At 36.8% G+C, this 14,747-nt stretch overlaps 1 protein-coding gene across 2 annotated transcripts in view; it reads right to left on the minus strand.

Moving 5' to 3' along the window:
• Positions 1–14,747, minus strand: part of LOC306849631 (fibroblast growth factor receptor 1-A) — a 47,572-nt gene that overhangs the window by 22,656 nt on the left and 10,169 nt on the right. For both annotated transcript variants that reach the window (XM_079384804.1, XM_079384803.1), the window contains exons 3-6: positions 3,756–3,998; positions 3,595–3,678; positions 2,982–3,154; positions 75–198 (exon numbers count right to left, since the gene is read on the minus strand). In XM_079384804.1, the coding sequence (XP_079240930.1) occupies positions 75–198; positions 2,982–3,154; positions 3,595–3,678; positions 3,756–3,998 (624 nt within the window). The remainder of the gene's footprint in view (positions 1–74; positions 199–2,981; positions 3,155–3,594; positions 3,679–3,755; positions 3,999–14,747) is intronic.

Consider the following 14,747-nt stretch of genomic DNA (forward strand, 5'->3'; position numbering starts at 1 on the left):
ACAAAAAAAGTTGGATTTAACTAAAACTAAATTTCAAAATGTTGAAGACAGACAAGAACAGACATATGACTGACCGACTACGTCCAGCTGGTAGGTGTGATTGATGCTGCCGTATTTGTTTTTCACCAGGCAGGTGTAGTTGCCTTTGTCTGATGGTACCACCGACTCCATTATGATGGTCCACATGTGCTCTCGAACCTGTGCAATAAAATAAAAAGATGTAGACTTAAATGCAATTAAAGTTATCACATATTGTGGGAACTATTTAGAAAAAAAAGCATGTTTGTGTGCACCAAGTAAAACTCTTCAATTATAGGCTTCTAATCTTCATGCAGCCCAACATGTAAAAGCAGAAAATTGCTAGATGCATTAGAGGGCTGATTGTCTTTTAAGATCATTTCAGTGAAAGGCTGAGGAAGTTTAACGGAGTGAGTTGGCAGCAAATCCCAGTCAGGTCAGTTTAACATCAGTCAGGCACGAGATCAGAGCCATAGAGAACAGAATGTTTCATGGAGGAAAGTGGGAAACGGGCCACTCCATGTCCACTAATACAGACCTCTTCTCAAGCCTAACGCTCGATGAACTGCCAGAAAAAGCCAAACATAAGTCTATAAAAAACATATGTCTGCTAAGCAACATGGACCTCTACAAACCAGCAGAGTTTTCAAGTAATGTATATTTTTATTAAAATATTTTTTAAAAATTAATGTATTTTGTGTATATTATATTAACTATGGCAGATATGCACAACATTTTTGTTATTTGTGAATATGGAGAATTATTATTCTTATTGGTCTGTTTGTCACAGATAAGTGTAATGTTATGGTACTTTATACTGCCTTTTTTGTCCTTGACCACTATCTTATTAGGTTTTACAGAAATATGAGTGTAATGAGTGAATGACATGAGGGTAAGTAAATGACGGCAGGATTTCCATTTTTGGGTGAACTAAACCTATAAAGATCCAGCAGACAGAGCCAGTGTTCTCTGCAGTAACAGCTCTTCTTGATTAAATGAGGTTGGGCAAAATTAATAGGAGGTTATGGCTTCTCGGCCTACAGAACCCCAGATGTGAGCTGCTAGACTCGCAGTCTGCCCGACTTCCTTTTCACAATCACTTAATGTAAATGAACAATTGTGCCAGATTCTTGTTAAACAAAAAAGAGACTGGGAAGAGTGCTGGGGGAGGTTACTACGAAAAGCTGCAGTGCCCCTTAACGGAAGCCCCTCACACTCCTGGAGCTCCTATGAATGCACTACTATAATACGGTTCAGTTAAAAAATACAAAATACAAAATAAATACTAAATAAATAAATACAAGCATACTGCTTGGTTATACTCAAATGTTTGAATAAACCATGTTGATGCACGTTACTGTGTGTGCGTGCATATGTGTTTGCATTGCAGTGGCCTCAAACACACTCCAGATGGTAAAGTGTGTATGCGGTATGGAGAGGAAGAGGACTAATGTCTCCCAGCTGGAGAACACCTTGATGAGAAACACAGACGCTACAGGTCCACGGTGACACAAGCGTGAATATATCACTTTAAATGCTCATGTAAAAGGGAGTAGAATGAAAAAAGACAAATGATTCAAAGAAACGATTCAACCAAAAAAATTAAGATTGTCATTTTTTACTCATTAACTCTAATCCACTTCTAATCCAATATTCTGTTATTTTTAAGAGAAATTATGGATTTTCACAAAACTGTTTAGTTCATACTGTTTATTTTATAGCTCAAAGGGGGAAAAAAGACCATAAAAGCATCATGAAGTACTCCATACAACTCATAAGCTATATTCCGACTAAAGGCTTGTTAACACCAATAATAACAATAACATTGTTTTAAAAAAAATATATTTAAAATTTTACATCCACATAACAATAACGATAATGGCACTAAGGAATGATACATCTGGTTTCACTTTCAAAACAGTTTTCCAGCTGAAAAACGATAAACACGCTGATAACCAATCAGAGTGCATCCTGTTTTAAAACGTTTGAGCATTTAAAGTGCAGCACAAGCTTATAATAATCAGACAGTTATTGTGCATTGGTGTGGATGCTAAAATTGTTATCATAATAGTTATCTTTATAGTTATCGCTCTCGGTGTGAACGGGCCTTAAGGCTGAATGCTTGATGTGCGAAAGCCAATGAGGTTTATTCTTGACCTGCGATTGACCATATTTGATGTGCTCTAGGTATATGTACTGATCAATATTTTTATGTGAATAAAAGCCTAAATTAAATCTGTTAATGATATGAAGTCATCGTGTCTCTGCAAAAGATTTTGGAACAACATGATGGTAAGAAAATTATGAAAATTTTCATTTTCGTTCAGTTTCGGTAAAATACCTATTTAAGTTTTATAACTTTGATATATTTTGTTTTTGGTCCTTTTTAAAGCTTGGCAGAAGCAATTATGGGGCAGTCGTGGCCTAATGGATAGAGAAAAATCAATTCCAAAATTTATTCATTTTAAATTAAAACATTACACTGTGCATAACTAGAACAACTGTGGTCCGGATTACAAATTTAACAAGTGTGAAACAAGTTAGCTGAGGCTGAAACTCAAATAAAGTATCACTAATAAAGATGCTTTGCTAAGGAATTAAATTAAATGTTTTGTTACTTCGGGTCTGTTGATATTCAACATGGTCAAATGAGTAAAAGGACAGAGTCGGTTTATCCTGGAGTTTATTGTCATCTGTCTGAGCACAAGCAGTTGTGTAAAATGAGGACAGCCAAGCAAGAGTAAGCCGCCTCCACCAGAAACCCACGGCTCCAGTGTCTGCCTTCCAGGCACGGCTTTTCAGCCTCTGTCATGCTACAGTGAGGTGTCTGGAAGACAGATCTGTTGAGGACGAGCTGCCCTTTTAACCCCCAAACCAGAGTAGCTGGCTAGCAAACCTGGAGTTAGGTAACCAAGATGTTGTATGTTTCATGATTTGAATGTCTTGTGGTGTAGTTCCCTCACCTTGTAGCCACCTATTCGCTGGTCTTTCTTAAACTCTTTGCTGTTCTTGAGCCACTTGAGCGTTGGTGTAGGGTTTCCATTGGCCTGGCAACGAAACTTGACGGTTTTGCTGGCGGGAACCGCGTGGAGCTTCTTTTCCATCTTATCTGGTTGAGCCCAGACGGGCGCCATTGCTGAGGAACAGACAGAAAGCACATAAAATAAGATTAAGAAAGTTGGATTGGTCATTCAAAACCACTGTTTCAAAAATACACCGTCAACAATACCAAGGCCATGTCTATTTTAGAACGGTAATCCAATGTGGCAGATCAAAGTGTGTGAGATTTGGCTGTTGGTTGCTGGTTTCACTCCTGACTGGCTAGATAGTGCCCTTGGGACTCAAAGAGTAATCCATCAAGAGTAATAAAGACTTTCAGTCTAATGAACAAAGGCACATTCCACAAGACGCCTGTGGTTTATAAGACAAAATGTGCACTATTTCCTGTTATAGTTCCTACTTTAAAGTAAAATCCTAACAATTTCGTAAGAAACAGATACTGTTATTGACATTTGCAGATCTCTGAGTCAGAGTTTAGAGCACTGATAGTTTGACTAAGAGAGGAGAGTGACTCACGAAGCAGTTTCTGGTCACTCGATAGCTTGGTCTCCTCTGAGGAAGACTCATCTTCTTCATCATCTTCTGAGGAAGCCAATCCATCTGATTGAGAACAAAAATTTATGTTAAATTTGTTGTTGTGAACAATATGAATATCAACCCAAATCCTAATTTCTCACCTGTAACGTTGACACTGAAGTAATCTGTATGGTTGCTGTTGGGTCCCTGAGCAAAGCAAGCATACAGACCAGAGTCGGCCGGCTCTACTGCTTCAATCTCCATCTGATGGTTACGAAGACGAGTGTGCTCTCCGTCAACCAGGGGAACGTGGTCCTTAGTCCAGGTCACTTCCTGTGTCTCCTCTATACTTTTACAGCTCAGCTCCAGTTTTTCCCCCGGCATCGGCTCAACCAGGGCTAACACTAAGAGCAAGATGTAAGAAATTAGTTAGGTTTAATAAAATTAATTAGAGGTGTTTAATAGAGATCGGGGGCATAATTACTGCACTATTAAAAAAAAAATGTTTCAATAATTAATTGCACTAAATTAACTATCCTAGTCAAATCAATCAAAATGCTTTCTATAAACTTAATTCTTCATTAAATTAATTACTATATACTATCTGATATAGCATTTCCATTCAATCTCCATGCACACTTGACATACAGTAAACATTTGTATTTTATCTAATTTATCTAATTTATTTGATCTGTTACTGAATCCAGGGGCAAGATTTGCGACAGATTTTTAAGAATTAAAGTATTCTTAACTTTTTTATTTTCTTACTTAAGAATACAGGTAAGAATATTTTCTATAATCACAGAAATATTTCTTAAGAATGTTCTTTTCCTTTTTTCTTGTTGTTCTAAAGACAAGTCCTAAAAAATTCATTTCTGAAAAAATGTTCTTAAAAATCATCATAAACAACCCCAAAGATCCTATGCTAAAGTTAGGATAACCTCCAACTTGTCTTAATTGTTTGTTGTTGTTTTAAATATTAAGCATTACATTAGTCAAACAATATGTATCACTATAACTAGGGATGCACTGTAGGGATAATGGATATCACTATAACTAGGGATGCACTGTAGGGATAATGGATATCACTATAACTAGGGATAAGTAAGTACTTTGAAGTACACTACTGATTGATAATAAAAACAATGATTGGTTATGATTTTGCTTTACGTAACTTTTTGCTGAATTTGAAATTCGGTAACAACAAAAACAAGTCAAATAGGAATTTCACAAATAAACCCATTAAACCTTTACATCCTGGGACAGGCCTTTTAAAAATAATTTAAAGACATTTTAATGAACACGGTGCATTAAAAACATTATACCAAATATTGCACCCCTATCAAAATACATATGTTGTGTGCTTCATATTTTTATGCAGTTTGTGGGCAGTGCAAAAAGACAGACTTGTGGAGATTTAAATTTACAGTTGAACAGTGAGTTTTCAACAAGAACCATCATACAATCAGACAACACCAAAGTCACTTAAGATTTGAGGTCTTAGTTTTTCTGTTCTTATGAACATCTCAGAATTTATCTTAAACGTCTTTCTTGAAAAGAAAGTTGTAATTGAGCGCGAGAGTATTAGTGTTTGGCATCCTATCGATGAGCGACAACACCTTCAAGCATCTATCAAAGATCCCACCTCAGTCACTGCTAAATCAAATCTGAGTCAAGGGCCAATTATCAGGCCGATTCTGAGATAGAGCTGAAATTTGATTATGGGATGCAAGGTTGGGGGCATTGCCTCAGACACAACCACCTGAGCCCGCCCGTCGCTCCTGACGACCAGTAGAGATGGGGGGTGGGAAGTCTAAATTGAATTACGCTGATTCATTGTCCAACAACATTGTCACCTGTCTGCAATTCCCCTTACTCTTTTAAAGGGGGGCTGCTTCTTAGAGTAGTGCACTGGAGAATTATCCCTGTTGGGGGTCCTCTTTAAAAGAATAGACTGACGAGCACATACTGACACCATATGCTAATTGAGATTCTTTACTAACAGTAAGCCAAGGTGAGATTTTCGCAGTTACAAAACAAATGGTGTCTGCTTCATTACATTTATTCATTTAGCTGACGCTTCTATCCAAAGCGACTTACAATTGCTATATATGTCAGAGGTCGCACGCCTCTGGAGCAACTAGGGGTTAAGTGTCTTGCTCAGGGACACATTGGTGTCTCACAGTGGATTCGAACCCAGGTCTCTCACACCAAAGGCATGTGTCTTATCCACTGCGCCATCACCACCCAATATTCAAATATTCAAATGGTAATTGGATTAATTTCCTTTCAATAACAATGCACTTGACTTGCTGAAATCATATGAATGCTTGGTTTCCTGTAAAAGATGCATCAGGATTTGATGATTGTTCAAAAAAGGTCAGATTTCTATGAAATCCTGCCACCCGCTGAAGACGACATTTACACGATTGTTGAGTCACTGTGGTAAAAGACCCAAAAACAAAAAGGTGAATGCAAAGGAAATTACAAAAGAAAACTTGTGAAAAGTCTGGCAAAGGTTGTGAAAAAGCATTCACTTAAGAACGATTTTAAGGAAAGAAAGTGCTTAGGCGATACTGGTATGCTCATTCCTGACACATCTCTAATAGTAAACAAAGTGCAAACGTAAGCCAGGTTTCCTCTGACTAGTTCTGCTGTAGTAACTCCGCCCACCACTACCATTAACTCTGCTAATAAAGGCGAGCGAGTAAGAGGCCTGTAGCAGCAAGTTTTTGGGCTGGTATCCATGGTGACCTCAGTAGAGTCTAGTTAAGGTATTTCCTGCTTCGCATGTGTCTAACAGGCTCTTAATCCTGACAGAAACAGGGGCCAGGGAGGGATCAACTTTCCCCACCAAAACACTGCAGAAAAGAATGAAGGAAGGAGAAAAGAAGATGAGCTAGCATAGTCTTATTTATCCACAAAATAAGTTTACTTTAAATAAGCAAATACTTCTTAAGGTTGGATTGTTTTCAAGTTTGGCAGGTCAATTTTTACATACCCTGAAATCTATACTACAAAAAAAGCTAAGCATTTGCACGCTTACTGCGCAGGAAAAAAGATGCAAAGGTGCTGTATGTAAATTCACTCTACTGAAGCTGAAAAATATCCTAATATGTTTGCGGATATTTAGGAAACGTGTTAAGTTTCTCTAAAAAAACAATGCTACTGTTATTCTGGTTTGAAATGTGTATTTCATGTCTTCAATATGGCAACCATCTGAGTTGTTGAGTCTTAGGAGGAGGAGGGGGTGGGAGAAACAACACTCTCCAATATTTTGAATCTGAACTGGACCTTTAATTGTTTTTTTGTGACAACATGCCCCAATAGCAGGCACTATATAGGGGAAGTTATCACAGAGAAACCTGCCATTCATGAAACAGCGAAAATATAGTTTCCCAAGAGCAACATAAAAAACTGAATTATTGGTGGGTGGACAGAATTTACTAAAAATTAGTCTAATTTAAGAGGGTTTTAAACTACATGTTTGAAACCACATTTAAAAAAAAAAAACACTGCTAGAGAAAACACATTTGTATACTGGCACAAAAATAGTCTTATGACAACTAACCTGGGTCCATTCAAAGACACTCACTTCCACCCTAAAAACAGCACAGCCTCACTTGACCTCAGTGTCAGTGAGCCAGAAATGTTTCACATTATAATTGATGAGAAATTTATAATAAAAGACACACTGATCGTAAGGTCATGACAATGAGGTTGTAATTTCCTTTTGGTATTTTCGATTGAGCAGAGCAGATGCCGAAAACATTTTGCACCAGTCACCAGAGAAGCTGTTTACTGTGAGGTATCAAGTGAGAGTATTCTGCAATAATCACACAGGGAGAAAATTATACAGCTGCTTTATGATTTATAGTCATTAATCGACATGCTTCCTTCCAGGATATTAAATAGTGGCATGTTACCAAGCCATCACCCTTGTGAAAAAGAAGTGTGTTTAATTGCAGTAAAAGTGTATTTTTTTTGTACTTCAATTATTGTGGCAGTTGTGGCCTAATGGATAGAGAGTTGGACTTGTAACCCGAAGGTCGTGGGTTCGAGTCTCAGGTCCGGCAGGGATTGTAGGGGGGAGTGAATAACCAACACTCTCTCCACCCTCAATACCACGACTGAGGTGAGACCCTTGAGCAAGGCACCGAACCTCCAACTGCTCCCCGGGCGCCGCAGCATTGGCTGCCCACTGCTCCGGGTGTATGTTCACTACTGTGTGTACACTTGGATGGGTTAAATGCAGAGCACGTATATGGGTCACCATACTTGGCCACCCACAACTTCCCTTTCCCCTTTATTAAAAGTATACTTTTTAAAAATTGCACTTGCAGATAATATAATATAATCTAAATTAAAGGCCACTTAAGTGCACTTAAAGAGAGTACACTTTAATGACAATAGGTCTTAACATACTTAAGTGCACTTTTTAAAAATGCACTTCATAATAATGTCTAATTAAGTATTACTTAAACATACATTTTACATAATTATGATTTTATTGTGTTTTAAATAAGTATACTTATTTTGATATATTTATCAATATTAAACCACATGTAAAATAATTGATTTTAATTTCAACTTTAGTGTGTTCTTCAAAATTGCATTTGTTAATGCACTTGAAATTTATTTTTCTTAAACTTAAATACACTGTACGTTCCATCTGTGTATACAGAATACTTTCAATATCATTGTTGTTCTCACTTAAACACACATTTAATTGCATTAATTGCAAGCAAAAGTTTAACAGATCTAAACAAAATTAAATTGCATTCAAATACATTTGATTTTAATTAGACCAGGCTACACTGCACTGTAAAAAATGACTGACTTTTAGTTAGGTGAATGAGCCATGAATGAGTCTAATAGTCTTTGGTCTAACTACACAATGAATTAGGACAAGCTGAACTTGAACAGAAATTAAAAGCCTGAAATAACATGTAACCACGCACAAAGTATCTCTTTTGTTTTATGCCCATGTTTTTGTAATCGCGACGCGTGAGGGAGCTTTGCTGATCAAACGACAACAGAGGAGCGGCGCGTTTGGATGATTACAGATGAAACTTTATGTACTGCAGATAATGAATCAAGTAAGTATATCTTTGATATAAGTTTTCTTTACTCTTAATTTAGTCTTGTCATTCCTGCCATTCACACCCAGCAGTTCTTGCTGTATGGACTCGGGAGGGGAATTAATCGTGTCCTATAATTTATCTATGAATGCATTCTGATATCGGATTGTTGTCGTGTGTGTGGACCAAGAAATTTGACTGCTGAAAATACAACATTGTATTTTTAACTAAACGATTTAAAATTCAATGTAATGCTACTAAACAAAATTCAGAGACCTAATCTTGTAATATTTAATGTATATAATCGATATTATAACCACCAGTAATATTCAATATATCAGCCACCTCTAGAAATAATGTTTTTGTGTGTGTTTTTTTTTTTTTGCATTTGAAGACCGAGATGTTCAATTACTGGTTGTGTTTGCAATATGTAAGTTATTCATTTTGCAGGATCAGTACAGATTTATTACTGGAGATACAGTATGGAAACACGTGATGTTAGAAATAAGTCAGCTTACCCTGATCACACATGACAAGCTAAAAGTGCTATATTAAGTCACTATCCCTATGGATTTGAAATGCTTTGAATATTTTCCATTTGCAAGTAATATATTCCCACCTATGCATTTACAGATCCCCTTTAATCATTTTATATTTTACAGGTAACAAACCAAAGGAAGAGGACAGCAGCTTTGCTGTGTCAGTCGTGGTAAATACAGGAACGTTCTTCATGAAGATGTGCGAGAGAAGCTTTCAAGATAAGGGAAAACATTTTAAGGTACCTTTCTTCATTTTCATAGATTTTGGGATATTTGTCTATATTTGCGTAATTGATAAAGTTATGTTTTATTCCCTGAAAAGTAGGAATAAAAAATGTTTGTAAAAATGTTACATATTTTTAAAGCCGCAGTTTGGAAATGTTTTACAATAAGGTCTCATTTGTTGTACGAATTATAATTTTCTTAAAAAAATGTTTTGTATTAAGTGTGTGTGTTAGTAATCCTATGCGTTATGGAGACCAAATGACTCCACAAGGATAGTAATACCAGTACATTTTGACCTTGTGGACATTTTTAGGTCCCAATGAGGAAACAGGCTTATACATCATACAGAATGATGTTTTCTATGATGGCGGGATTAGGTACTTTTGTATGCAAGCGATTTTGCATTGTTCTCCAGACTCTTACTTATAAGTGAGTTAAAGTGTTTCAGCTGTGTATAGTGTTGGGTTTTTCTTGTGCATAAGCAAAAATCATTTTTGTGTATTTGTTTTAGAGATTGTTTTGTCAATAAATGTAGTGGGTTTTCATTTCAACTAGGTAATTAAGAGATTTTATTAAATAAAATTTTAAGTAGCCTATACTAAATTTCAACTTCATTGCCAGAGATATATAACATTGAAGTACATTGAAATGACATTTAAGTATAAGTTAGTTCATATTATTTGCTTATTGAGAAGTACATATAAAATATACTAAAGTCCCACTTAAGTGGTTCAAAAATATCACTCAAAAGTTCAACTAATTGCATTTAATGTCATTTTAAACTGTAATATATTTGAAATCAATGACAAATAACATGCATTTAGGTGGTCGAAAATATTGCATTTAATTCATGCTTAAGTGTATTGTTAACTGACATTAAAGTTTATTTTAGGTAACATTAATTACTTGCTAGTACATTAGTAGTACACTTTAACCATATTTTAAAGACACTAGAAACAATTATGAAAGTACATATAAAGATGTATTAAAATGTACCACTTAAGTGGTTTAAAAAAATCACTCAAAATTTCAACTTATTGCATTTAATATCACTTTAAAATGTCATACATTTGAAGTTAATTACAAATACAATGTATTTAAGCGTCGAAAATGACATTTAATTTGCACTTATTTGTGTTCTTTTAAAGTATATTATTTCTGCAATAAGAACACTTTATAAAATTATACTTAAGTGCACTTCTTTTTCACAAGGGCAGTCACTTCAAAGAACAAAACACCATGCAATACAAGCTGAAGACATGCACCGGTGTGCAAGTTATCCACTTGTTTAAGTGGTGACGTAAGAAGCGCTGTGTCCGGGTCCAAGCCTCAACTCGCTTCACTTGAGAATACTACCTCAGCAGCCGTTTATGAGCACTGTCTATTCATATTAAACATTTAAGCTAAACATTTTCAAACTTACGGTGTACACTACAGTCTCCATGCTCACAGCATCCCAAACACAAATAACTTTTATATTTATTTATATTTTCACTGTCTGGCTATCTGGGATTTCAGTATGGAGTTAAAGGTTAGGATAATAATTTTTTTGGTAGTATTATATCACATTGTGAGTGTTTATTAGCACCTTTTGTTGTTTTCTCGTGGTATCTGATAGAGAGTTTGGACGTGGAAGCGGTGACACGTGACGTCAGACTAACAAGCGGATAGAGTCCAGATGTTGTCTGGCACAACTACTACACTGTGTGTGTGTGATGGGGGGGGGGGGGGGGGGGGGGGGGGGGGTATGATGGGGGAACATATTTGTTGTACAAGTTTTTTACTACTACTACTACTACTATATATCAGGGCTGTCAAAATTAACGCGTTAACGCAAATTCATTTTAACGGCACTAATTTTATTAACGTGTGATTAACGTGCGATTAATGCAGTGCGTATTTTCCATTTTACCCGTGGCCTAGCCCGTAGTTGGAGAAATGGAGATTGACATTGTGTCCTACTTAACAACTTTTCAGACCCCTTTAGCAACTTTTTTTTTTCTCAAAAAGCGCCTAGCGACAAATCTAGAGGCTTCTTGGACAACCCTTACATGGTTTCTGAGGTCTTGCTCCCAGTGTGCGCGCACCTCTCGTGCTTTATCTGCATCTGCTCTGTTCAGCGAGCAGCAGAGGAGCAGCGGTTTCAGTTAAACAGAGATATTATGTTGCTTCTCTAATTTTACATGCAAATATAGCCGAAATCCCAGCACAGCTATTGTCTTTATCTTATGTGTATTTGATTTCATCAGACGACGGATGAGTCAAATGTATAAACAGTTTTATAGAGAATTTAGCTGCATCAGAATACAGTATGTGGGCACAGAGAGGGAAACAAATAATAATAAATGTACATTTTGCATGTTCAGAAGAAGTGAGCTGCCCTGTCCTGCAAATAATGCAAACAGGCTTGTGTAAGTAAATTGCTCAGTGCAAAGAAAGAGAAGTAATGGGAACCTGGCATTTCTATGTTTTTTCATGTGTCTAATAGACATGAACAAGCTGTTTGAAACATAGTCTCCATGCTCTATATTGACTATGGTTTCACTAATAATAAACATATATTTGCATAAAGCATCCATATTTGTCCATGCCCATGTTGATAAGAGTATTAAAAACTTGAAAAGTATTAATTTAAGGTACATTTAGAACAGATCTTTTTTTTAAGCTAGATAGATAGTAGCTGTGTGATATCACTCTATAACAGCATGGCTGTGAGTTATGCGAATCATGAGGGTATATATAGTGTAGCAATAACCTTATAACAATGCTGTTTATTTTACAATTAATATGGCAAATCTAATTCTAATTCAACTAACTTAAAGAAAAGCTTCACCCTGTCGTGCCGAGTCACTCCTCATGGAAACTCAAGGCAGTCGATCTTCCAGATTCTGTGACCAGATTAGTTCGGATTAAAGTCCATATTTTCGGGAAAGCAACCCAGCTGGAATAGCCATTGCATTGTTTTTCTTTCCTGCTTCAAGCCATTTGGAAAAAATGATTGACATCCCTGAAAATCAAGTTAATTACAGTAAATCATGAAAGGGAAGGTTTTTTTTTGGCGATGGACAAAATGAGAGGTGAGTGAGTGAGACTTAGGTGGCATGCAGGAAGGGCAGAGGGGCCTTTCAGAGAGAGACTGGAAATAAGAGAGGAAGCATTACAAGAAGAGAATGACCACAGGGATTTCCTTTCACGGGAAAGAATGATGGTCAAGTACAGAGAAGAGGAAAATATATAAGTAGAAAGAGAGAGCCAGAGCAAACTCTCAGTGATCTGAGATATCAGAGGTTTAGTGTCGGTAACAAACTGGAATGTACACAGTCACAAAGAATTAAATACAAAGAAACTGGAATGTGACTTAAGTTTATTTTGTGACCAAATTTGATTATTCTTACAAGCAGTCACTGATTAGTGAAGGTGTTGGCTCAGTGTGACACCAAAAGAAACACACACACCTCCTCTAACATTAACCTAACTTGTGTTATGCTAGCCTGCGTCAATTAAAGCCCACATCAGGACTTGGATGCTAATGGCATGTGTTCACAATGGCCACGGTTGTACAAACATAATCACTGCTTGCCTACATGCAAATGTGGTCATGTATACACTCACAAGGTTTGCAGGAGGGGCGGAATGAGATCAGCATGTGCTGCTGAATCACAGCCATTGTTTCCCGAAAGCATTTATTCATCTCCTTCTTGAGAGTTTTACAGAGAACAAAAATGATGTGGCAAGAATAAGAAAAGAGTCACATATTAATGCATCAGTGCACACATTAACCATGAACAACAGGAATCAGACAGATGGAAACTTTTCTATATCCTTAAAGCAATGTATTACGTATAATGGGGACACTATTGAGTGACAACTCACTCGACGATTTTCAATATACTGATTTAAAACTGGTTCATTGAAACAGGTTTGAAGTATGAAACTGGCTGGAGCGTGTTATATTGCCAAAGACTACTCACCTACCAAAACAAAAACAATCAGCTTGAGTCTTGTAGTGTGCGCTTGGCTCTTTGGAGGTTAACAGAATAGTGTTGATATTGTTAAACTTATTAAAAATACTTTAAAACTAAACCGGAAAAGCGCTAAAATAATATATTAGTATGGAAACAAAACTAAAGTAACACTGAAAAAAACACATTTTATCAGCATTAACCATATATGAAATTCTAAAGGTGTAACGTATTAATTTGTACTAAAGGAAAAAGTAAGCATTTTGACTGACTTGCAAATAAGTCCACATTTATATTAGATTTAGATTTTTATTTCAACTTTCAATTAAATACATTTTGGGCCTTTGAAAGTCTTCCGATCCCAAACCATTTAAGAGTGTTTAGACAAATTTGAAACACTACTTAAGGAAATCCTGTTGTTTGTGCAGGTTGTATTCTCACCTAGGGAAAAAACAAATGTAACCAGATGCTGGAGTGTCAGTCACTCATCAACAGCTGAAACTATCATTTACACCACACGAGGCCTGAGGGGAGAGAGGGAAAAGTGCTCGCTGTCCTGACAGGAGGAAGAAGGGAGAGGAGGAGTAGAGGAAACGCATAGAGGCGTAGAGCATGCCTGGCCATTTGGCTGTCAAGCATTAAGTAGGTAAAAGGTAATCCATCACATTTTGGTTGGGTTTTCCTCCTTACATTGTAACAACAAAATATTTCAGGGAAGTATTCAAACAAATAGCAAGAAACTGAAATATATTACCAAAATAGTCAGAAATCAACAAAACTTATATCCCGGACAAGCCCCCAATTTGTTAAACCCACTGAATAAATCTGCTTTCTTGTTAATATTTACCAACTTTCTCATGCAATTCAAGTTTTCATGAAGAGTACTACCCATAGGTCTATGCTCTCTACCTAAAGGTCTCGCAACCCTGCACTCAACCACAAGAAAACGTTCTTCGTTTTCCCAGAAACACGATCTCCACTGTAGAATAGCACCACAGGGCGGAGTACTTTCTGTGTCTTCTTTTAAAAGCAGTAATTTATAGCGTCTCCGGTAGTCGGCTCTTGACAACAAATACCTTTTCATTACAAAAGGAGGATGGTGAGACAACGGGGAGGGAGAGAGAGAAATAGTGGGGGAAGAGAAAAGTTAGGTATTTTTGCATAGCCGGAGGTTACAGATGGCAGCTATTTCACACCTCCAGCTCTGGGGTAAATTCAAACCTACGGTGTTTATTTAAAGCCTCCACAGACGGCCAGAGCAGAAGTGACCGCTCGCTTTATAATAGTGGTAACTGTAATGTAAGGCATTTAGAAGTCTCCTGGGAACACTGCGTTTCCGAAATCCA

This window comes from Barbus barbus (genome assembly GCF_936440315.1).
Source record: "Barbus barbus genome assembly, chromosome: 29".
Lineage (NCBI taxonomy): Eukaryota > Metazoa > Chordata > Actinopteri > Cypriniformes > Cyprinidae > Barbus > Barbus barbus.